The 24,284-nt window shown below is 32.6% G+C and overlaps 2 protein-coding genes across 4 annotated transcripts; one reads left to right on the forward strand and one right to left on the reverse strand.

The window, feature by feature from the left end:
- Window positions 1-1,743: 1,743 nt before the first annotated feature.
- Window positions 1,744-7,351, reverse strand: LOC110631468 (lipase). 2 transcript variants are annotated; one of them, XM_021779307.2, is made up of 11 exons: window positions 7,189-7,351; window positions 6,987-7,059; window positions 6,020-6,105; window positions 5,807-5,872; window positions 5,673-5,720; window positions 5,487-5,554; window positions 3,357-3,429; window positions 3,104-3,265; window positions 2,756-2,950; window positions 2,516-2,604; window positions 1,744-2,311 (listed from the first exon to the last, which is right to left on the reverse strand). In XM_021779307.2, exons 2-11 carry the CDS (start codon window positions 7,054-7,056, stop codon window positions 2,098-2,100), a joined length of 1,071 nt encoding a protein of 356 aa, XP_021634999.2. In that variant the 5' UTR covers window positions 7,057-7,059; window positions 7,189-7,351; the 3' UTR covers window positions 1,744-2,097. The 2 variants fall into 2 exon arrangements, with proteins under 2 accessions (XP_021634999.2, XP_021634998.2); XM_021779306.2 differs by having other exon boundaries at window positions 7,165-7,349.
- Window positions 7,352-14,307: 6,956 nt separating this feature from the next.
- Window positions 14,308-22,312, forward strand: LOC110673954 (ISWI chromatin-remodeling complex ATPase CHR11). 2 transcript variants are annotated; one of them, XM_021837207.2, is made up of 25 exons: window positions 14,308-14,637; window positions 15,229-15,351; window positions 15,760-15,866; window positions 16,385-16,497; window positions 16,819-16,916; window positions 17,067-17,246; window positions 17,378-17,599; window positions 17,793-17,927; window positions 18,010-18,292; window positions 18,382-18,455; window positions 18,641-18,861; window positions 18,990-19,077; window positions 19,154-19,247; window positions 19,338-19,526; window positions 19,646-19,677; window positions 19,786-19,862; window positions 19,976-20,065; window positions 20,149-20,218; window positions 20,339-20,393; window positions 20,468-20,526; window positions 20,606-20,771; window positions 21,097-21,275; window positions 21,391-21,606; window positions 21,806-21,904; window positions 22,011-22,312. In XM_021837207.2, the coding sequence occupies exons 1-25, from the start codon at window positions 14,428-14,430 to the stop codon at window positions 22,026-22,028; spliced, it is 3,198 nt and encodes a 1,065-aa protein (XP_021692899.2). In that variant the 5' UTR covers window positions 14,308-14,427; the 3' UTR covers window positions 22,029-22,312. The 2 variants fall into 2 exon arrangements, with proteins under 2 accessions (XP_021692899.2, XP_021692896.2); XM_021837204.2 differs by having other exon boundaries at window positions 14,318-14,637; window positions 15,217-15,351.
- Window positions 22,313-24,284: the final 1,972 nt, after the last annotated feature.

The following is a 24,284-nucleotide window of genomic DNA, read 5'->3' on the forward strand; positions in this document are numbered from 1 at the left end:
TATAATTGAGAATATGGAAATATAACGTGACTTATTATAAATATTTGATATTATTTTATATTTTTACGTAAGAATTGTTAATTTTATTTTATGTTACTTTATTGATATTATATTTCTATATTAATATTAGTATTGTTATTTTTATTGATATTTTGATGTTAGAAATGTATAATTATTCTTATTTTTTTAAAATAAATATAATAATATAATAATATTATAATTTTGAGTATAGAAATAAATTCGAATCAAAACTAAAACTATAACTGAGCTGAAACCAAAAGTACTTAGAATCGAACTGAAACTGAACCAAAATTCAATCATGGTTTTGATTCTAAAAAGCAGAAGAACCAAATTTTGGTTTCAATTCTGATTTTTACTAGAACCAAACCAAAACCAAAACTACACACCTCACTTAGCACAACTCCGAGTTCCCATTAAAAACCTCTAACAATTTCTTCAGCCGTATGTTGCAGTTTCTAGGGAGATAGCTTTCTGTTGGTGGCAATATAGCAATTTCTTGTGATATATATTCGAAAGTTGATCCGTTTATACATGTACAAGAGAGACTAAACTTGTGAAGGAAGCAAAAGTGGTCTAGGAGACGAGATACAAATATTAATTGCTGAAAAGGTATATGAATATCTAATGATATAGTACACCCCAAAGTTTGAATTAAGTCCTTAAAAGGCTTTAATAATTTATGTTCAAGTTAGATTTGGATTCATCAACAATCAAACACAAAGTGTTCAAACAAGACACAAAGTATTTGAACAAGACATAAAGAGTTCGGATAAAACTAGAAATGACACCATTGAAATGATTTTAAAATACTGATTTGGATTAAGTTTGGCTAAGAAAGTATTATCTTAAAAATTGGATACAGGCTGTCGGGATGCATTATATTTTCACTGAGAATGTTACCTAATAAAGTGTTGCATTTTCTGTAATATATGAAGATAATAGTTGAATATGAGTTAGCGAAATTTCAAGTGTGACAGAAATGCATTATCCTTTGCATTGTCAATAGGAGTTATGACACCTACCAAGGTACGTAATTTATTTCTTTCATTCTTTTTTGGTATTTACTCACGCCACTAATCTCATATTTCTTTATATTTATAGGCTATTAAGAGTTTAGTCACTAACACAAGAACTATAGGCAACATCATCAAATCAGCTTAATCATAGGATAATCTCTTTGCATTAAGATGTTGCAAGCTCTTATTGTTCAAATTATAATATTTTTCAGCAAAAGAAATTCGAAGGAGCTGAAAGTAGCATTATTTTATGCAGGTGAAGTTGGCAGTATCTGAGGGCAATCTGAAGGAAATATTAGAAATGACAAGCTTGCCATGCATACCCCATTGTTTATCATGTTTATTGTACCAGGGCATATACACTCACCTAATCTAAAATTGACATCATTTAGAATTATAATGGATCCCACCTAAAATCATGGTGTTCATAGATTTGCTTCATGGCCAATTTGATGTAAATTTCTGTTTCCAGCTAAAATCAACTCGTTTACCTTTTAATTTCCAGTCGATCTCTGCTACTTCCAACAGTTAGCATTTGATTTCATCTCATCTCATCCAAGGATATTTTGAATCCAGAATGGGGGTAAAATAGTATAAGCAATGTTTTGAATATAATAATAATTATGATGAGGCATAGGACACAGTTAGGAGAACGCCCAAAAGTCTCGCATAAAAAACCCATATGCAATTCTAACACATTGATTCATTGGGCATAATTATATCAGATACATTAATTTGAGAACCTAACTCATCGTTTCCACAAGTCCAGGAGTACATATAAGTGATCACTCCAACAATTCACAGATTTTCTGAACTTACAACGGTATATGTGGAATATCTCACTAAAAATAGTTGAAACAATATGGTTATCTGTATTCATATGATATTAACAAGGCTTAAAATGTACAGAAGTCAATTTCTCTATACACGTTTCCTCCCTACCCTGAACAACAACATTCTCCATCCAAACCTCCTAAGGAAAAGTGCCAAAGAGACAATGAAGATTAACTTGGTTGGGGAGAAATCAACGTGAAAATCTTGCCCCGACCCAAATAATATTCTAACCATGATTGCCTCCAGCATTCACGTCTGTTTTCAGTTTAAGAATAGGTGAAGCAGGATCTCTAGACAATTTAAAATTTCCTTGGATATCTGTTCTGCCATATTCGTTTACACGAGAATCCATTACAATTCCACAAGAATTCAATGCCTTTCCCCTTAAATCAATACCATAATAAATTAAATGATCTGAAATGCTGGTCCCGCTTACTGACCTGCAAAAATAACAGAAGGTAAGCTATTGTTCCCAACAAAACCACATGAATTTAAAGTCTAAAGAACCCTCATTTTCCAGTGATCAGGAGCATTCAAATGCAAGTCCAAGAATTCTTTAATAGATCTTACCTAAATAATGGATGAAATATAAACCTAGTTCAGTATTTCAGTTATCACGATAACACATAAAAGGAAAGGCTCACCTGCTGCAAGTGGGATCTTCGCCGGTAACATCACATACCTTCTCTACTCTGTAGACCAGACTTCCTAATCCAATGTTATACAGCCACACCTGCAAAATTGCAATTTTGTAAGTTCAAAAAAAAATTTAAGTCGCATCCATGTATTAGAATTGTCTGATCCCAATATCTCAGGATATGGAGACATGGCAAGTGACGTTATGTCTTTGTCATTGATTATTCATCTAAGGATGGCAACATTACCTCTCTTGGGAAGTGATGGTACGTCTTCTGAGGGAAGTAACTGTAATATGGAGGCAAATGAGGCACAATATCATGGCCATTTGTTACTCGGATTGTATTTGGCACAAGTCGGCTATAATAAGATACAAAATCTGCATTTCCAATACGAGGCTGTCCAAATGTCATAACCATCACATTTTTGGCTTTGTGGTTAACCTGAGAAAAAACAGATATTCATTCAATGCAACTTCTACGTATTGAAAATCAAGCTTGAATAATAAGCTACAATAGTAATGTTATGGAAGAAAAGCAACAAACTAGAGACAAATATCATTTCAACTGTATTAAGAAAAGGATAATTCTGATTACAGTTAGATCAAGTCCACAAAAGGCAGCCATAGCCCCTCCCATTGAATGCCCTGTCACCATGATGTCAAGATCTCCATAATAATCCTTTGCTCTTTTGACTGCATTTAGAATTCCAGGGCGTAATGTTGTGTTATGATAAGCAGAATAAAATCCATGATGCACCTGAAATAATGCAACGGAGTAAAGATTGCAATTATTAACTATAAAACAGAACTTGTCAGCACATTCAGAAAAAATTTTCTGCAATACACACCATTGCATCAGGCATGCCAGGATAATTTAGATCAAGCTGTTTCCAGAATAAGTCTTCAACCCAATTCTGTATGCTGCAGAAATGTAATGAATAAATTAGGAAGCAATCAATAAGGGCATTTTACAAAAGACAACCTCCACTAAGAGGTTAAACTAAATCTATTGTCTTTTCAGTTTTGAGGAATAAGTAGGTTTAGCTCTGATTACCAAATCTTTCCATATTGTGTAAAATTCTAAGCACCATTTACCGGTCAAGTAGGAGATTTTTCTAAAATATATGCATGTGCTCACATGCAAACGATATATAGGTCTGTGTGTAACACTTGTGCAGGTGAATGCACTAGTGCAAAAATATTTTGGATGTTCACTGTGCTACTTGAGAATAATATTTTGATATGTCTTCTCATTCCCCAATATCTCCCTTCCCCCCGCGGCGCGCAACCCACCCCCCCCCCCGGCCAAAAAAAAAAAAACCAAAAAAAAATATATATCTCTACCTCCTCCTGTCACTTGTGTAAATTTTTTTACTATGGACAGCCAATTGAACTCTGAGAAATCCCTAACAGGTAGCTTAATAACCTCAAATGACATTATAAGCACGATTAACTCAACTCAATTCAACTAAGCCTTTATCCCAAGAATTTGTGGTCGATTATATGGATTCTCTTTCTCTATCCTAAACGATTTTGGATTAAATCCTCAGAAATGTGTAATACTTTTAGATCATGTTGTACTACTCTTCTCCAAGTCAGTTTAGGTCTACCCCTTCTTTTCTTTCTATCCTCTAAACTAATGTGCTCTACTTGTCTAACTGGAGCCTCCATATGTCTACGCTTCGCATGACCAAACCACGTCAATCTCACTTCTCTCAACTTATCCTCAATTGACACAACTCCTATCTTTTCTCTAATACTCTCATTACGGACTTTATCTAGTCTAGTATGACCACTCATCCACCTTAACATTTTTATCTCCGCAACTCTTATCTTAGACACATACGACTCCTTCAGTGTCCAACAATCACTACCATATAACATGACCGGTCATATGGCTATACAGTAAAATTTTCCTTTCAACTTATTGGAAATCTTGCGATCACATAAAACTCCCGTGGCACTTCTCCACTTCAACTATCCGGCTTTAATCCTATGACTAACATCCTCCTCACATCTCCCATCTACTTGAAGGATTGAGCCGAGATATTTAAAGTGATTACTTTGGGGCAATACCACTCCATCTAAATAAACTCTTTCCCTATCAGCAGTTCGGCCTTCACTGAACTTGCAATGCATGTATTTTGTTTTCGTTCTACTTAACTTAAAACCCTTTGACTCTAGAGTACTTCTCCAAAACTCTAACTTTCTATTGACTCTTTATTGTGTCTCATATATCAGAACTATATCATTTGCAAACATCATGCACCAAGGGATACTCTCTTGTATATATTTCGTCAACTCATCTAAAACTAATGTAAAAAGGTAAGGGCTTACAGCTGAACCTTGGTGTAATCCAATTGAGATAGGAAATTCTCTTGTATGCCCTCCCACTGTGGGCATAATAATAATTGCTCCTTCATACATATCTTTCAACACTTGTATGTACCTAATAGATACATTTTTTTGTTCTAACACTCTCCATAAGACATCTCTTGGAACACTATCATAAGCCTTCTCCAAATCAATAAAAACCATGTATAAATCTTTCTTCACATCTCTATATTTCTCCATCAAGCTTTTAATGAGAAAGATCGCTTCCATAGTTGAACGACCGGGCATGAAACCAAATTGATTGGGAGAGATAGAAGTGTCATGATGTAGTCGATGTTCCATAACTCTCTCCTACAACTTCATAGTATGGCTCATTAGTTTAATTTTCCTATAATTTGAGCAACTCTGTATGTCTCCCTTATTTTTAAAAATAGGTATTAAAATACTCCTCCATTCATCAGGCATTTTCTTTGAATTTAAAATCTTATTAAATAATTTAGTTAACCATGCCACTCCTATATCTCCCAATGTCACAAGGTGTGACGAAATTTTTATACTGGTTGTCACATATCGCAACCCTCCTCCTTTATTCAGGTTTGATACCGGCTAAGCACAAATTACTTAGGAGGAGTTAATATGCATACCTGTGTTCCTGAGTTCCTCGAAATGCAATAACTACAGCATTAAGATTCTTTGCCACACCAACAAATGCCTATTAGAGATAACCACAGAGAAGTCAGTACATAGGGAATAAGAAACTAATAGCAAAACAAAACAAGGGACATCTCACACTTTTAATTAAACAAGCAAGAGTGCCAAAAGAAATGCACCTGTAAGCAGTGCTGAATGTCAATAATCAGCTCTATAATCTCAAATCCCTGTTCCCATTCAAATGCGTATTAGGATCACTTAAATAAAATGAAAGCTTAGTTGAACTATGATTATATTATATTAATCAAAGTACCTCAGTCAAATCATTACATCTTGAGCATGTCCAAGTAAATAGTTCTGTCAAATCTGACATATATACCTGCAAGTTCAAAGCTTATTTCAGTTACCAAATAAGTTTTATGGAAACCTTCCACAATATAAAAACTTATGACACTCTGCAATTATAAAAGAATTAAGAGGCCATGTCCCAATTCATGGATTTGATTTGGTTCTATAAGGAACTTACAGCAGAAGCATATTCCACCAATATTGTTGCAAGAGTGTGATTGTAAATGGGGCGATGATCTATATGCTTGTGTGTGACCTTAAGCTCTGCAACGAGAACAAAATCCTTAGAAGATTTCATTTTAGAAATTCACACCACCAATTTAACTTCGGCCATCCACAATCCCATTCTTCATCAAGGGAAATATATGTTATCCTTACACTTGTAAATATTATACACAAGCATTCTGTAAGAGAGATAAAACAAATTACTTGGCGTTGGTGCATCATCTTTTCCTAAAACAGGACAAAGCAAGGAAAATCCACCTATTTAGCAACAAAATCCTATTAAATCTTTAAACATCACGTAGCCCTTCATAAACTTGCTCCAGCCCGCTTGGACAAGGGGGATGGAGGGAAGCCACTACTTTTTCCAATTTTCAAAATTCAAGCACAACCATCATGCGTCGTGCAAAAATAGGCAATTATTCCAATGTCCAAAAAACCTATGAACAATTCTTAGATCAAAATAACAGTCAAGGAGCCAAAGCTAGTTAGGCGTGAGAGACAATTATACAGATTGGTTATGCTACTATTAAGAGAAGTTCACATTCTGTTTTTTCTTTTCTGCTTGTACATAAGCTGTACTGTGTAACTTTTTATTAATTCAATGAGAATATTGTTTTCTCAAATTTTCCACAATAATTATTTATTTATATCAGCATGCACATTCAAAACCTCACCGTCATGAGTCATCATAGCAAAAGGCTGTCAATCCTGAGATTATAGGTAAAAATAAGAAGCAACCGTCCCTTCAAAAAATTTTAGCACCCAACATGGCAATACCATTAAGCCCAAAAATTGAATTGAAAGTTTAATTTTCCAGCAGCTTTCTGTATCTCATCCAAGTAATTAATCCAAACCATATTTCGTGAGCATATATATAAATATAGGAGAATAGTATTTTATGGACAGAATCGAAACAGCACCTCTTCCAGAAGAGAAAGCGAATAGAAAAACAATAAAAATTGCCAGTATCAAACGCCTTCTGTGCCCCATATTCTGCATCAACAAACGATTAAAATCGATTAATTACTCAAATTAAAACACAATTAGAGCAATTCTTAATCTAATATTTGAACGTTAAAAATAATCAAGTAATAGGACCGGGTAGCCTGCTACAGCACGCACGGCGATCTCGGAGCACCGAAATGATTGTCGATTGTATCGTCCTCCGGCGGCCGTACAGAGCAATTGATTTGCAACGGTCTCTTTCGAGTCCTCTTAGATTGGTGGAAAGCGTACTCGATAGACTAATTGATCTGGTGAAAATAACGATTGAGAAAAAAAAAAAAAAAAGACGGAGGAGGGAAATTAGAGAGTATGGATTTTGCTAGCTTTTGATTGATTACCTATATTGCCCTCTATTGTTGCGGTGTGTGTGAATTAGTTTTCTGAGGGTATTGTAGTAAAAGTAGATTTCGTCGCTGCAACGTCTAACGCTGCAGGTTCCCTTTTCGAGGTTGGCTGGTATTTCGTTGGGATTTTGATTGGGTGGGTTGGGTCTATCGTGTTCCTGCCTTTTCCTTTTTATATTCGGATTTCAATAAGATCTTTTTCATAAATAAAGTAGCTACTTTAATAATTCATTCTTTATTATTAAAAATTTCCTTTTAAATATGCTGAGGACTAAAAAAAAAAAAGAGAGAGGTTTTGAGTTTATGAAATAATTGAAGTATTGAAAGGGTAAAAAAAGGTTGGAATTAGAGGATAGAGGAGAATGACTGAGAAATGGAAGAGGAAAAGGAAAATAAAATTGATAATAAACGTTAGTATTATCAATTTAATTATAAACATTTTCAACTGTTTTCAATTTTAACAATAAATTAAATTAAAAACAATTAAACTTATTAATTGATAAAAATATTTAAATTATTTTATTAATTTTTTCAATAATTTTAGTATTTTCATTAATAACAACTTCATATTGATAAAAAAATACAATAAATAAATAATATATCTATTATTATTATTTTAATTTTTAATTTTTTCTCTATTTTTACTTATACTTTTAATTAATATCTTTCTAATTTTTTTTCAAATTTAAGACAAAAATAAAAAATAAAAAAATCAAATATTTATACAAAAAATATCAATAAATAATGTAACAAAAATAAATGTGATTATAATTTTCAACAATTAATTAAAATAATATTTGTTAAAATTGATATAAAAAATAAAAATTAATTAATGTTTTTTTTGGTCTTTTATAAAAAATAATTAATGTTAATAAGGTAGGTAAATGTTTAAATTATTTTATCAATTAAATAATATAATTAAGCTAATTGTTGAAATTGAAATTAATATGAAAGTTTGAAATTAAATTGATAAAAATAAAAGATTTGGTTAAAATTTAAAAAACTTATAAAAATTTTGATTTTTTAACCATTTAGTCTAAATATTATTATAAGAATATATATATTATATTTAATTAATTATTTATATAAACGGTCCGAATAACTAAATCTAACATGAAAAATTCAAATTCAAACTCATTATAAGTATTATTTTTTTTTTAATTCAAATAGTTCTAAATCTAGTTATATAATATTAAAATTTGTTTATTAGGGTTCAATTAAATCGAGTATTCGCAAATAATCAATCCATTGCCATCCCTACTCGAGACCTCCCACTTTATACATTTTTAAAATGTAAGAAAACTAATTAAATTGTCTGATAATTGAAGTTAAGCTTGTATTTTAATTATTTAATTTTTATTATTTGGTATGTTTTATTTATGAAATTTTTAAAAAATCATATTAAAATGTTGAAAACTACTAGCATTCTTTTTTTCTTTTTAACATCAGCCCTTATTTTCAAAGGAAATTATTATTTAATTTATATATTTTAACGAAATTAATTATTTAATTTAATATTTTAAAAAATATATTATTTAATCTTTTTATTTTTAATTTTTAGTCCATTTGTTCATAATTTATTAGTCAATACCAATCAAACTATTATTTAGTCTCTATATTTTAGTAAAACTAATTAATTAATTCTTGTATTTTAATAAATATATTAATTAGTTCTTATAATTTTATTTTATTTACTCTTTAGTCCCTCTCATTTTTTTTTATATCCAAATTATTATGACACTCTCCCTTTTGTTTCTCTTACCTTCTATTATTTATCTCTTCCCAGGTTTCTTTCTTTTTATACTCACATGTTTATTTCTTTCATTCTCTTTCTCTTTTCCATAGTTTGATAAAAAATAGTATAAACTGTTTGCACAAAAAAATAATAAGTTTTCTTAAATCTCTAAGTAATCAAGGCGATAATTCATAAAATTTATTTACCAATAAATACAGTACAAAATTAATGTTCAAGTAACTCAACTCAACTAAGCCTTTATCCCAAAAATTTGGTCGGCTATATGGATTCGCTTTTTCCACTCTGAACGATTTTGGGTTAAATCCTCAGAAATGTGTAATGCTTCTAAGTCATGCTGTACTACTCTCCTCCAAGTCAATTTAGGTCTACCCCTTTTTTTCTTTCTATCCTCTAGCCTAATGTGTTCTACTTATCTAACTGGAGCCTCCGTATGTCTACGCTTCACATGACCAAACCACCTCAATCTCCCTTCTCTCAACTTATCTTCAATTGGCACCACTCCTACCTTTTCTCTAATACTTTCATTACGGACTTTATCTAGTCTAGTATGACCACTCATCCACCTTAACATTCTCATCTCTGCAACTCTTATCTTAGATGCATACGACTCTTTCAACACTCACTACCATATAGCATAGCCATCGTATGGTCATGCGGTAAAATTTTCCTTTTAATTTATTGGGAATCTTACGATCACATAAAAATCTCGTGGCACGTCTCCACTTCAACCATCCGACTTTAATCCTATGACTAACATCCTCCTCACATCCCCCATCTACTTGAAGGACTGAGCCTAGATATTTAAAGTGATTACTTTGGGACAGTGCCACTCCATTCAAACTAACTCCTTCTCTATCACCAGTTTGGCCTTCACTGAACTTGCAATGCATGTATTCTGTCTTCGTTCTACTTAACTTAAAACCCTTTGACTCTAGAGTACTTCTCCAAAGTTCTAGCTTCGTATTGACTCCTTCTCGTGTCTCATCTATCGAACAATATCATCCAAAACATCATGCACCAAGGAATACTCTCTTGTATATGTTTCAGTTCATCTAAAACTAATGTAAAAGGTAAGGGCTTATGGTGATCATTGGTGTAATCCAATTGAGATCGGAAAATCTCTTGTGTCCCCTCCCTTTATGCACAATAGTAGTTGCTCCTTCATACATATCTTTCAATACTTGTATGTACCTAATAGATACCCTCTTTTGTTCTAACGCATTCCATAAGACCTCTCTTGGAACACTATCATAAGCCTTCTCCAAATCAATAAAAACCATGTGTAGATCTTTCTTCCCATCTCTATATTTCTCCATCAAGCTTCTAATGAGAAAGATCGCTTCCATAGTTGAGCGACTGTGCATGAAACCAAATTGATTGAGAGAGATAGAAGTATCATGACGTAGTCGATGCTCCACAACTCTCTCCCACAACTTCATAGTATGGCTCATGAGTTTAATTCCCCTATAGTTTGAGCAACTCTGTATGTCTCCCTTATTTTTAAAAATAGGTACTAAAATACTATTCCTCCATTCATCAGGCATTTTCTTTGAGTTTAGAATCTTATTAAATAATTTAGTTAACCATGCCACTCCCATATCTCCCAAATACTTCCACACTTCAATTTCATCGGGTCCACAGGCTTTACCTACTTTCATTCTCTTAAGTGCTTCCTTTACTTCTAAAGATATAATCCTTCTAGTATAATTTACATTATTTTCTATTGTTCTATAATCTATATTCACGCTATTTCCATTTTGACTATTATTAAAGAGATCATTAAAATAATTTCTCCATCTTTCTTTAATGTCCTCATCTTTCACCAACACTTATCCTTCTTTATCCTTAATGCACCTAACTTGATTGAGATCTTGACATTTCCTTTCTCTACTCCTTGCTAATCTATAAATATCTTTCTTTGAGTTTAGAATCTTATTAAATAATTTAGTTAACCATTGAATAAAAAATATTCAAATAATCTTATTAAAAAATGCAAGTTTAGATTTAGATTCCTAAATTTTCATTTTTATTTATAAAATTTTTCAAATTATTGTGTTCTTAAAAATATATAGACTAATTGCTTAGTTTAATTAAAATAGGGTGATAAAATAATAGTATTTTTTAAAATATATGAATTGATAAATTAATTTTATTAACATAAATATATTAAATAATAGTATGACTTGCATTAAAATCTATTAACTAATGAAAAATTTTAACGAAAAAATTAAAGAGTTTAATTAATGAAAATAAAAGAAATAAATTAAATAATATATTTTTTAAAATATATAAATTAAATAATTAATTTAATTAAAAAACGTAAATAAAATAATAATTTTTCCTATTTTTAGCTGCTGTCATCCTCTGGTCTATTTTTCCAATGGCATCGATTAGATTTAGAGCACTCCACGGCTCCACCAAACTAACAATTACTTATAATCAATTTTGGATGAGTAGCTACTGGCCACCTAGGGAATAAAGGCACATTATTATTATTATTATTATTATTATTATTATTATTATTATTAGAAGAAGAAGAAGAAATTGCATTACTAAGAATGGGAAATCTCCAACTCAACTAGATGGGCAACCGAGCTAGGCACATCTTCCATCTAAATGGAAACACGTCCTTGTTGTGGGCTTAGTTTAGCTAAGCTATTAGCCAACATATTGCAGTTTCTTGAAATAAAAACTACACCGAATAGAAGAAAAACACGACAAAAACAAAAGAATGTCCTCTACAAGCAACTGATGACAAGGATTGACAACAAGACCACCATTAAGAGCTCGAACAGTAGCAAGGCTATCACTTTCAACAAGCAAAGAAGCAAAACCCCCGTTGTGTGCCGCCTCTAGACCAAACTGGATTGCCATGGATTTCCGCAAAAGACGAATCAGCCTCTAACTGAACCACTTTAATGTCCTAGATGATCTCTCACAACCATTCCCAGATTCACAGAGCCATTCCCAGGAAGAGCAGCGTCAACAGTTAACTTAAAGGCATGCATCGAATGACATTGCCATCTCGCGGGACCAGGCCTGCATCTCCAACTGTTGAGCAGCTCTATAATCATTAAGAACATTAGAAGCTAGAGAAAGAACATGAATGTCATCCATAGGTTTGTCATTAAAAATCAAATCATTTCGAGCACTCCATATAGCCCATAATAACATTGTACAGAGTTCATAATTTTCTTTCTCCTTTTCTTTAAGCAACGGAAAGGAAAAGGAGCTAAAATCAGTACGTAAAGAGCTTATATCTAAATGCAATGGACTTACATACCATCTTCGAGAGGCAACCACACATTGGAGGAAGAGGTGATCCACATTCTCATGTTGCAAGCTACACCACTCAACCGTTTGGATCCCACGCAAGCATAGATTAGACTTTTGTATGTAGGATACTTTTGCAAGCTCTCCATATAAAATGATGCACTTTTGGTGGGAGATTGAGAGATCATACAGCACGCCAGTCATGAACCACATTCCCTGAAGAAGAAGCTCCTTCTCGATCGTATGAAGCTTATGCCTGAAGGAAATGGTAGGCAGTAGGCACTCCTCACAAAAAACAACCCACATTTTCTGGAAAATTTTTAAAATATAATAATAATAATAATAATAATAATAATAATAATAATAATTGTTATTATTATTATTAAATCATATAATTATTAATATTATTATATATATATTTTCTCTTTTACCATACAATGGACCATTGACTATTAGATTGATGTGTAATTTATGTTCACTACTCTTTAAAGTTTTGAAGACAGTTTTTTTTTTTATTACTATAATTTTAAATGTTGTTAACAAATTATTTAATTATTTTTAAATTTTTATTAAAGTATACCAAATTTAATTTTATATAAAGTTTTAATATATATATATATATATATATATATATATATATATATATATATATATATATATATATATTTGAGAAATAAGCTTTAATATATTTTAAGTAATATATTTAAAATTTTATTTTTATTAATTTCAATTTTAATAGTAAAGTTAGACATATTTTGTTTTTATTGAAACCATTAATATCTAAATTGATTTGTACAATGGATAAAACTTTAAATTTAAAGGAAATTTTCCCTAAAAAAATTTTTAAAGGAAATTTAATATTTTTTATAAAAGAAATGAGAGATTTTGTTAAATTTTTCACATTAAATGTTTTTAAAATGCAGCATCGAATTTCATTACAAAAAATGTACCCAACTCTTCATAAAAATAAATTTAATAATTATATACAATTAAAAAAAAAACTATGAGATTTGATAAAATTTATAACTTAATTTATAAAATTTGACAAAATTTATAATTTAATTCAGTTATTAAAATTTCAATTAATTTACTGTTAATTATAATAAAATTAATAAAAATGCACTTAATTTTTTTTTAATTAAAAAATAATTTAGTTCCTAAAATTTTATTTTATTAATAATTTAGTTTTTAATAAATGTTAATCCTGCTGTTAGAATTACAGTTGATGTATATATATAAATTAAAATAATAATTATATAAATAGAATTTGACAAAATTGTAAGGATTTATTTATATATAATTATAATATTTAAGAATCAATTTATAAAATATATGAATAATTTATAATTAACTAAAGTTTTTAAAGATTTTAAGTAATTAATTCATATTTTAATAATTAAATTTAAAATTTTTTTATTTAATCCATATTTTAAAATATAAGAATTAAATTGATAATAAAATAAAATTTTAAAAATTAAATTACTAATAAAATAAAATTTCAGGACTAAATTATTTTTTAAATTAAAAATAGTGATTAGCATATTTTAGTTACTTTTACTAAAATTAATATTAATTTAATAGAGTTTTATAGATTAAATTATAAATTTTATTAAATTTTATTATTAAGTTACTTAATTTTAAAAATATATAAATTAAATTAGAAGTTTAATTAAACTTCAAGAACCACCTTACAAAAAAATTAATCATTCGGAGCGAAGCAAGAGATCGAACCACCGGGCCATTGGGCTAACCGACTTCGATATAGGCGGGAAATCACATTTCCACTGCAATAAAAGGCGGGAAAATCCATTTCACTCCCGACCCGACTCAAAGCCACAAAGGCCCAACCTTTTACCCTAAAAACTCCAACAGATACAAATCACCAACTATCCCTCTTTATTTCATTCGAAGGTCTCTTCCAACTTGAGCTCTCTTCTGTCAATAGTGAAAACGAAACCATCTGAGGGAAAGGAAGCAAATACTATGGCGAAACCCTCGAAGCAACAGGAATACTCTGACGAGGCGCTATCTAGCGGCTCCAATTCGTCCGAAGAGGAGCAAATCAACGAACAGATCAACGAGGAGGACGAGGAGGAGATAGAAGCCGTGGCTCGCTCCGCTGATTCCGATGATGATGAAGCTGCTGACGAAACTGGAGACGACATCAGCGGCGACGCCGACGATGTTGACGAGGTGATTTTTTGGATTATGCTGGCTATTAGTAGTTCACTTTGTTTCAGGTGATACTCTTTTGAGGAAAATATTTTTGTTTTGGTCGGTGAAGAAGGCTTGATGGTGTAGGTTTCGGGGCTTGGCTTAGCATTTGATAGATTACGGATAAAATCGAAGAAGAGTACTTTTTGGCTTTTTTATTTGTGAATTCATTTGTAAACTAGGGGAGTTGCGCTTAAACGAAGCAGAAATAGTTGAATCAGTCTTGAATAATGTAGATGTGTTGAGTGTTAGTCTTAATTTTTCAAGTCTGCTGCCTCCCCTACCAAAAGAGGAAGAAAAAGAAGAGGAAAGGAAGATGCACAAACGCGTTTCATGCTGGGTTGTTTATTTTGCACCCGAAAATTTTAGAAATAGTAGATTGCTGGAGAAATTAAATAAGAGCAATTAACATAGGAGAACTGTTATATTCCGTTGCATTGTACTTGCGTTTGCAATTCTCCAGCGTGTGTTATTCATGCATCTAAGTTCATTTGATAATTTCACACCTGGCGTTGTTAATTTGGTGTTCAACATCCTGACAAAATGTTCCCCGCATAGTTTGACCTGCAGGATGAAAACAGCAATGAAATAAGCAAGCGTGAAAAGCAAAGACTCAAGGAACTGCAGAAATTGAAGAAGCAGAAGATTCAGGAGATGTTGGATGCACAAAATGCGGCTATAGATGCAGATATGGTATTATTTATATACTTGTTGCTTGTAGTCAGAGGTGGCTCCACTTGGATGAAAGAGGGGTCAATCGACCCTTTTTTTTTTTTTCTTAAATTACCCTTATATATTTATATATCTATTTAAATTGACACCTCCTTTTTTTACGGAGAATGTATTTTTACTAAATAAGAAATCAATTGACTGAGCAAATTATTGTGTGCTTCTATTGTATGATGTAGGTCTTTTTTTTCCTAAATTTAAGACTTAACTGCTTTTGCATGAGTATTAAATGCACTATTTTTTATTATGATGAATATATTATATAATTTATTTATATATTGATCCAAGGAAAATTTTCTTTTTGGAACCGCTACTGCTTTTAGTACATGGAAAAATTATTTTACAAGTTTGCTAATTTTAGTCTAACGGCAGAACAATAAAGGGAAGGGGCGCTTGAAGTATTTGCTGCAGCAAACTGAGTTGTTTGCTCATTTTGCCAAACCTGATCAACCTGCATCCCAGAAGAAAGCTAAGGGAAGGTATATTTGTGTTGCTTGACAACTGTGCTTTATTCAATCCTTGTCTGGTGAAAAATTATTTCTGTATGTCTAATTCAGTATTTTTTTTTTCAATTGTTGCATATATTAAGCTTTCCTGAGCTGGCTATCACTTATTAGAAGTATTTCCCTGTTTCAGTTTCAATCATCCAGATGATCATGCGGTACTCTATTAGTTATGTTGCATTATTTCATAATCGATTTTGGAGTTATGGATGCAAAGACTGATTGAAAATATATGGGAAGCTAGGTCTTTGACCCTAGCTTAAGTGGCTTAGTGGTGAGATTGGATGCCTAGGTTCAAATTCTTACCTATGTTAGAAAAAGGTTTGCATGTCAGGAAAAAGGTTGTTTTCTTTTATTTTTATTTGGTGGCAATGGCATGCCTCATACTTTTAATTGTTTATGTATTGTTGTTAGAAAGGATGCACACATGCGTACACCTAAATGCATTTAACTGCCCACCTATTCTGTTGATTTCTCAATTAACTTATATTTAGGGGTCGACATGCATCCAAAGTAACTGAAGAGGAAGAAGATGAAGAGTGTCTGAAGGAGGAAGAAGATGCTTTATCTGGGGCTGGAAACACAAGGCTGGTGGCACAACCCTCTTGTAAGTGCTCCATCTGTCCTTTTCAAATTATGCAAACATTGGTGGGATTTGTTATTGTTGTTTGTATAATGTCTTTTCATAATCACGGTTTGTGCATAATTCCTAGTTACAAATAGATGAATATTATTTTGTTAACTGGTCCATATGTTATTCACAGTGCATTTCTAATTTAATGTCATCGGACACAAAACTAACAGCTGAAATAGTGTCTGGCTAGTGGGAGATTCTTTTTAACTGATTGAATTTACGTTTAAGTTGATCTTCTGATGTTGCTGTTAAGTATAACTTAATTGGACGCTAATATTTTCACATGTTGTACAGGTATTCAGGGGAAGATGAGGGATTACCAACTTGCTGGGTTAAACTGGCTCATAAGACTCTATGAGAATGGTATAAATGGAATCCTTGCAGATGAAATGGTGTGTATCCAAACCATTTTTTTTTCATATCGTTTATCTAAAAACTTGAATTCACCATTATAGCTCAGTGCTTTGTTCTGTTGTGTTATAAGTGATTGCAATACTTTATTTATTGTGTTATAGTGATAAATTCTTATTTTTGAAATCTAGGGTCTTGGTAAAACTTTACAAACAATCTCCTTGTTGGGTTACCTGCACGAGTTTAGAGGAATAACTGGTCCTCATATGGTAGTTGCCCCAAAGTCTACTCTTGGTAACTGGATGAATGAAATTCGTCGTTTTTGTCCAGTTTTGCGTGCTGTAAAGTTTCTTGGCAATCCTGATGAAAGGGTAAGTCACTAAAATTATTCTCCTGTGAGTAATTCTTCTTCTTCCTCAAATTATTATATTATTGTGGGTAATTCTTTACTTCTCTGGTTTTGCAGTTCTAATGTGTTCTGTTGATTTATTGTTTTTGGCAGAAACACATACGTGAGAATTTACTGGTTGCAGGAAAGTTTGATGTGTGTGTTACAAGTTTTGAAATGGCCATCAAAGAAAAGTCAGCCTTGCGTCGCTTTAGCTGGCGCTACATAATCATAGATGAGGCCCATCGAATTAAGAATGAAAATTCTCTTCTTTCAAAAACAATGAGACTTTATAATACCAATTACCGTCTCCTCATTACTGGTACTCCTCTTCAGGTATGCATTCAACTCTTTAATTGCATGGAAATTTTTTAAGCTGGGGCTTGAGAGAATGTGTCAAATGTTGATGGACGATGGGCTGTAATTCATTGATTTCCTTCTATGTTCATGTGTTATCTTCTGTTTGTATTTACCTAGATCTGTTTCTTGTTATAGAAATTTATCTCTTATTATGTTTTTTGATTTGCAGAACAATCTTCATGAACTCTGGTCTCTTCTGAACTTTTTACTGCCAGAAATTTTTAGCTCAGCTGAAACCTTTGATGAATGGTTTCAAATTTCTGGTGAAAATGATCAGCAGGAGGTTGTTCAGCAACTGCACAAGGTAGGAATGTTACTGCTGTACCGTTGGACACAGATTTGTGCTTGAATGTGGTTATTGATTTTGTGGAATCTCAATTTTTAAGGTTCTACGGCCATTTCTTCTCCGAAGATTGAAATCAGATGTTGAGAAAGGATTGCCTCCAAAGAAGGAAACCATACTGAAGGTGGGCATGTCCCAGATGCAGAAACAGTATTATAGGGCTTTACTACAGAAAGATCTTGAAGTTGTTAATGCTGGTGGTGAACGTAAACGTCTTCTTAATATAGCAATGCAGCTGCGTAAATGCTGTAATCATCCATATCTTTTCCAGGGTGCTGAGCCTGGCCCACCATATACAACAGGAGATCATCTTATTATGAATGCTGGTAAGTCTGCAGAGCAGAATAAGTCTATTATTATTTATATTTCAGTTAGTAATGGAAATCATTCTTTACATTGTTATTCAATTTTCTAGGTAAGATGGTTCTCTTGGATAAGTTGCTTCCTAAGCTAAAAGAGCGTGATTCCAGGGTTTTGATATTTTCACAGGTTAGTTTGTTATAAACATGAATTGAGCAGGGTATCTTAAAATGGTTATGCTGTTCTTTTAATATTACTGATGATCTTTTTTAGCACATGACTGAGCATTATTTTCTATGTTTACAAGTCATTATGCTTGATGTTTTGGCTAGATAACTATGTTTTATTGTGGTTGGTTTTGGTTTAAAATGCAGATGACTAGGTTGCTTGACATTCTTGAAGACTACTTAATGTTTCGTGGCTATCTGTATTGTCGGATTGATGGCAATACTGGTGGAGAAGATCGTGATGCTTCCATTGATGCTTTCAACAAGCCAGGGAGTGAGAAATTCGTTTTCTTATTGTCAACTAGAGCAGGAGGACTTGGGATTAATCTTGCTACTGCAGATGTTGTCATACTTTATGATAGTGATTGGTGAGTGTTTGTCTTCTTTGTTTGTTTCTTTCTTTCTTTCTTTCTCGGCGAGTGTTTGTCTTCTTTCTCTTTTTTTCTTTTTCATTTTTCATTTTTGTGTCCTTGATGAGACTAAGCATTTATTGTAGGAATCCACAAGTTGATTTGCAAGCACAGGATCGTGCTCATAGGATTGGTCAGAAGAAAGAAGTTCAAGTGTTCCGATTTTGCACAGAGGTTTGCACTTATTTTCATGCGCTATTGTAGAAGCTAAGCTATGTCAATGTTTTTTCTCATTGTTATTATGGAACAGTATACCATTGAGGAAAAAGTGATTGAGAGGGCTTATAAAAAGCTTGCTCTTGATGCTTTAGTGATTCAACAAGGAAGGTTAGCAGAGCAGAAAAGTAAGCAGCACCACCACATTGAGCTTTACATATGTTTTAATGTTTTCATCTTTTTGGTTAATGTTTTAATGCCTTTTTTGTTTCATGCAGCTGTTAATAAAGATGAGCTGCTTCAAATGGTGAGGTTTGGCGCTGAAATGGTTTTCAGCTCAAAGGATAGCACAATTACAGATGAAGACATTGACAGAATTATTGCTAAAGGAGAAGAGGCAACAGCAGAGCTTGATGCCAAGATGAAGAAGTTTACAGAAGACGCAATAAAATTCAAAATGGATGACAGTATGTTGTCAATGAGTTCTACTGGTTTACATGCAATGACATTAAGTCATCTGTAATTTTTAATCACTATGCAAATTCACCATTTTAAGCGTGAATATCTTTTTCTTGGTTTTTGGCAGCTGCTGAATTGTATGATTTTGATGATGATAAGGTAGGCATGGTTCTCTCTCTCTCAACCATTACAGAATACTTAGATTTTATAGTATTTTTTGAGGCCTATTTTCTGTGACCCTGCTCATTGTGTTTTGGTTTTGTGAAGGATGAGAACAAGTTTGACTTCAAGAAGATTGTCAGTGAAAACTGGATCGAACCACCAAAGAGAGAGCGAAAGCGCAAGTAATGCCCTTTTCCATCTTTCTTTTGTCCTAAGTGTCTTGTTTGTAACTCTGTATATGTTGTTTTAGCATTATACTTAACATTGATTTTGTTGTAAATCTTTGTTTGATTAGCTACTCTGAATCTGAGTACTTTAAGCAAACAATGCGTCAAGGTGGTCCAGCAAAACCAAAAGAACCTCGAATTCCTCGCATGCCTCAATTGTAAGTGCTTCTGAAACTCATCGTTTGCTCTGTTGAATGGTTTGAATTGTCACATGACTTAAAATTTTTTCTTCTATTTTCAGACACGATTTTCAGTTTTTCAACACACAAAGATTGAGTGAATTGTATGAAAAAGAAGTACGCTACCTCATGGTGGGTACCATCCTTGTTCTATAACTTTTAATTCTGTTTTCTTGGTTATCTAGGTGGTGTGCTTTTAGAAATTTATTGTCTATGCTAATTTTTCTTTCATTTTATTGAACAAAATTTCAGCAAACGCATCAAAAGAATCAGTTGAAAGACACAATTGATGTTGATGAACCTGAAGGTATGTTTAATGAGATGCCTAATTATGTTCATTGCATCATCATATGTACTGTGGACTGATTATTGATTGTTTAGAGGGCGGAGAACCTTTGACTGCTGAAGAATTGGAAGAAAAGGAACGACTATTGGAAGAGGTGAGCCGAGTGTTCAATGTAGGTTCGTTTTATATTATATTACAGGCCTAACTGCTGACAATTGAGTGGACAATTTCAGGGTTTTTCTTCATGGAGTAGAAGAGACTTCAATACCTTTATCAGGGCTTGTGAGAAATATGGACGGAATGACATAAAAGGTATTGCTTCTGAAATGGAAGGAAAAACAGAGGAGGAAGTTGAAAGATATGCTAAAGTTTTTAAAGAGCGATACAAAGAGTTAAATGGTAAGTGATATCGTGTTTTATTCTTTTCTTACTTAAGCAAACTCTTTTTTCATCTTCTTCCTGGCTCACTCCGTTACTGTCAACCTTAGTTCATGTGGCATTTATTGGTGGCTGCAAAGATCTCTGCATAATGTGTCCACTCCATAGCTGGGCCTTTTCAGTTTCCATTATTGTCATTGGTCATCCTATCCACCCAACTCTTTCTCCTTACACTGTTGAAAGAACCATACTTGATTTGTGGCAAGAATTTATTGTTCATTGGATCTTGGCAATAATTTAATCATCTCTTTTTTTTTTGTTCCTCTGAATTGTGGTATGCCTGTAGATTATGATAGGATCATTAAGAATATTGAGAGAGGAGAGGCTAGAATTTCCCGTAAAGATGAGATCATGAAAGCAATTGGGAAGAAATTGGATAGATACAAGAATCCATGGCTTGAATTGAAGATCCAGTATGGTCAGAACAAAGGGAAGCTTTACAATGAAGAATGTGATCGGTTCATGGTGCGGTTCTTCATTTATACATCTCTCTAATTTGAATTCCTGCCCTTCTTCCTGCCCCTTCTCACTTGGATATTAGACATGTAGTGATGTTAATGCCTTCTGTTGCTACTGGCAGATTTGCATGGTTCACAAGCTTGGATATGGGAACTGGGATGAGCTAAAGGCCGCATTTCGTACATCACCTTTGTTTCGTTTTGATTGGTTTGTGAAGTCTCGCACAACTCAAGAACTTGCGAGGAGATGTGATACCCTTATTCGGCTGGTGGAGAAGGAAAACCAAGAATATGATGAGAGAGAGAGACAGGCACGGAAAGAGAAGAAGCTTGCCAAGGTTCTTTTTATACTATTCTTCAGCCAACTCACCAACTCGGCATGCACACAAGCACTGTACATGTGTTCTGGTTTATTTTATTCTATTTTTGTCTGGATTCTATAGAGATTTGCATTTGGTCTGTGGCAATTGGTAAGGCCATCTTCATCTTTTCATGCTACTGATAAACATTTTATTGTGATACTTTGTTATGTGCCAGAACATGACACCATCTAAGCGTGCAATGGGAAGGCAGACTGAGGGTCCCACTTTGCTAAAGAAGCGAAAGCAATTGACAATGGATGATTATGTGAGCTCAGTAAGTTGCTCGGTGCCGTTAATTTCTTAGTACATGACTTATTTATCATCGAGTGTTGCTCCCTGGAGAAAATGATTAACCGAGCCTTGTTATTTTCTTTTTGCAGGGAAAGAGGAGGAAGTAAAAGGAGCATAGACCCCTTCTTTTTTATTTTTGGTTTAATATATTTTTAGGGGGGAAAGCTTTTAAAAATATCTGGTAGTGAAAGTATCCCACTGATTATGATTTGGATCCCCATAGTTTTGCTCACTCAGGATCACAACGTATCTTGACAGTTGGTGAGGGAATGCAATGCTGCAAGTTGTGGATGAAGTTAGAGGTTGTATGGAGTTTTAACTAACACTTGCTATGTATTTATTGACCTTTACTGTTGTATTAAGAGTAATCTTTCTTGGGTTTATCTGTTAATTTTTGGTTAATAGTGGTTAAATTATTTCTCTGGTTTCCCATACGAGTTCTGTAAGATAACTGTGGGCTCGAAGTCTAGTAACTCTTCCCTTTCTATTCCCGCAATCAAATTACAAATGAGTACATGCTAATTGTTTCAATTATTGATGACAAGTCAAAAGATACAGAAAACAGATGGGATAGAGCTCAATTTGAAAGTTTAATTTAGTTTATTTTTAATTTTTAGTTTAATTTAACTTACGAGAATTTTGATTTAAGTTTAAATCAATTTAATTTCTTTATTTGATTACATGTATTTTTTTTTAATATTTAATAATTTTTTATTTTTAATATTAAATAATTATATTTATATTGTATAATTAATTAAATAAAAATATCAACCATTCACCTTATTTTAGCTGTCAACTCTTTTCCATTGATCTACTAAGCTTTTTCACAAAGTCATTCTCAGTCTTCCCAATCACTTGATCTCTCTATTAGATAATATTTTTCCTGGACGTGACTCGATGTTCATTTTTATTTGGGATGTTACTGGATCAGGAATGTATGACCCTGACTGTAATCGTGAAAATGAAGACTAGGAAAGAGCCTTTATTCCCTATCCTTTGGTGCGCATTTACGTCTTGTTCTCTAAGCACAATAGGCTTATCCTTGTTACTGGGGTTATTGATATAGGAGCACAAAATATAAAAAACATTATTTTTATATTTTCATATAATTAATTAAAAATAAAAATTATAATAATTATACTTAAATAATTAACATTAAAAAATAATTAATAAAGTAATTAACTTTAAAATTATTAAAAAAATTAAAAAAAAAAGCAACTCTCACATCATTTTGGTGAGCAAGTTGCACATTCTTTTATTTTGAGTTAAATTAGACATAAATTAAAAAATTTTAATTAAATTAAATTAAAATTTTAAAATGAATTAAATTGGGCATCTCTAACAAATATAAAAAGTAAATTAAGTTTTAATCTGAAAATATATATATTCTAACTGCCACACTTCTCGCACCTAATGTCGGATTTTTTTAATCCGCAAGTTGGGGGGTGTTGCTTATTAAGCGTTTGGGCAAAAGTTTCCTACTGTAGCAGGATGGTCAATTGATCAACTTGCATTTTTTTATTTAGTCTTTTTTTTTTTTTTTAAATCTTTGCTTCTTAAAATGTCATGATAATAAGTTTAATTTTTCTTTGTAAAATGTAATTTTTGTTATTTAAATATAATTTTTTATTGTTACCATTTTTTTTTTCAAGTCAAACAGAGTGTGTATTGGTTACTTTGGCAGTTGCCAGGGAGTTTACTATGATGTTCATTCTAGTGAATTATACATCCGGGGCAAAAGCTTAGTCTCTGCAAAGTGCAAACATTAGCCTCTTGAAAAACGTCCCTAATACAAACCACCAAATCTGACTCTAGCAGATGGCCAATTCTCATTACAAGCCTACTGACTCCTACCTAGAATCACTCTGATGTGGGTAATCATTTGAAAAATGCTTCCAACAAAACCAATGGAACTCCCTTGTTCCAAGCAAGCTACAAATCCTGAACAAGTCCCAAAAGTAAAACAGCCTATATTCATTGAAAACCTAGCATTACGCATAAGCAACCCCACTTCCTGATTTAAAGTTTCACGTTAATTTGTGCATCTAATGATAATTAATTTGTTTTGTAATAGTTGACATGCATTTCCAGTATTTAGTTTGGCTAACAGGAAGAAAAGAGCAATCAAGTTACTGCCATAAAAGGCGTTGGTTCAGCATTCGACTTATCCAGAGTATTAGCTATGATGGAATTTTGAGTAACCTCCAAGTGAATTAGCCTAGCTTTCCTGTTCTTCGAAAACGACACAAACGACAGGAAAACCACAGTAGCCTTTCTTTTTCACTTGTCCGCAAAACCATAGGCTGTTTGCCTACGTACGATTGTCATCTGCAGCTGGAAACCGTGACTAACACCTCTTGCTG

Source organism: Hevea brasiliensis, chromosome 15 (genome assembly GCF_030052815.1).
Source record: "Hevea brasiliensis isolate MT/VB/25A 57/8 chromosome 15, ASM3005281v1, whole genome shotgun sequence".
NCBI classification, from domain to species: Eukaryota; Viridiplantae; Streptophyta; class Magnoliopsida; order Malpighiales; family Euphorbiaceae; genus Hevea; species Hevea brasiliensis.

Excerpts from the sequence above, each read along its gene's own strand:
- LOC110631468 (XM_021779307.2), bottom strand. The coding sequence starts at position 7,056 with ATGGGGCACAGAAGGCGTTTGATACTGGCAATTTTTATTGTTTTTCTA. Across the intron at positions 3,430-5,486 it reads CGAGGAACTCAGGAACACAG|CATACAGAATTGGGTTGAAG; the intron begins GTATGCATATTA and ends ACATTTCTGCAG. Across the intron at positions 2,312-2,515 it reads GAAGATCCCACTTGCAGCAG|GTCAGTAAGCGGGACCAGCA; the intron begins GTGAGCCTTTCC and ends TTATTTTTGCAG.
- LOC110673954 (XM_021837204.2), top strand. The coding sequence starts at position 14,428 with ATGGCGAAACCCTCGAAGCAACAGGAATACTCTGACGAGGCGCTATCT. Across the intron at positions 17,247-17,377 it reads TTGGCAATCCTGATGAAAGG|AAACACATACGTGAGAATTT; the intron begins GTAAGTCACTAA and ends TGTTTTTGGCAG. Across the intron at positions 20,772-21,096 it reads GCGATACAAAGAGTTAAATG|ATTATGATAGGATCATTAAG; the intron begins GTAAGTGATATC and ends GTATGCCTGTAG.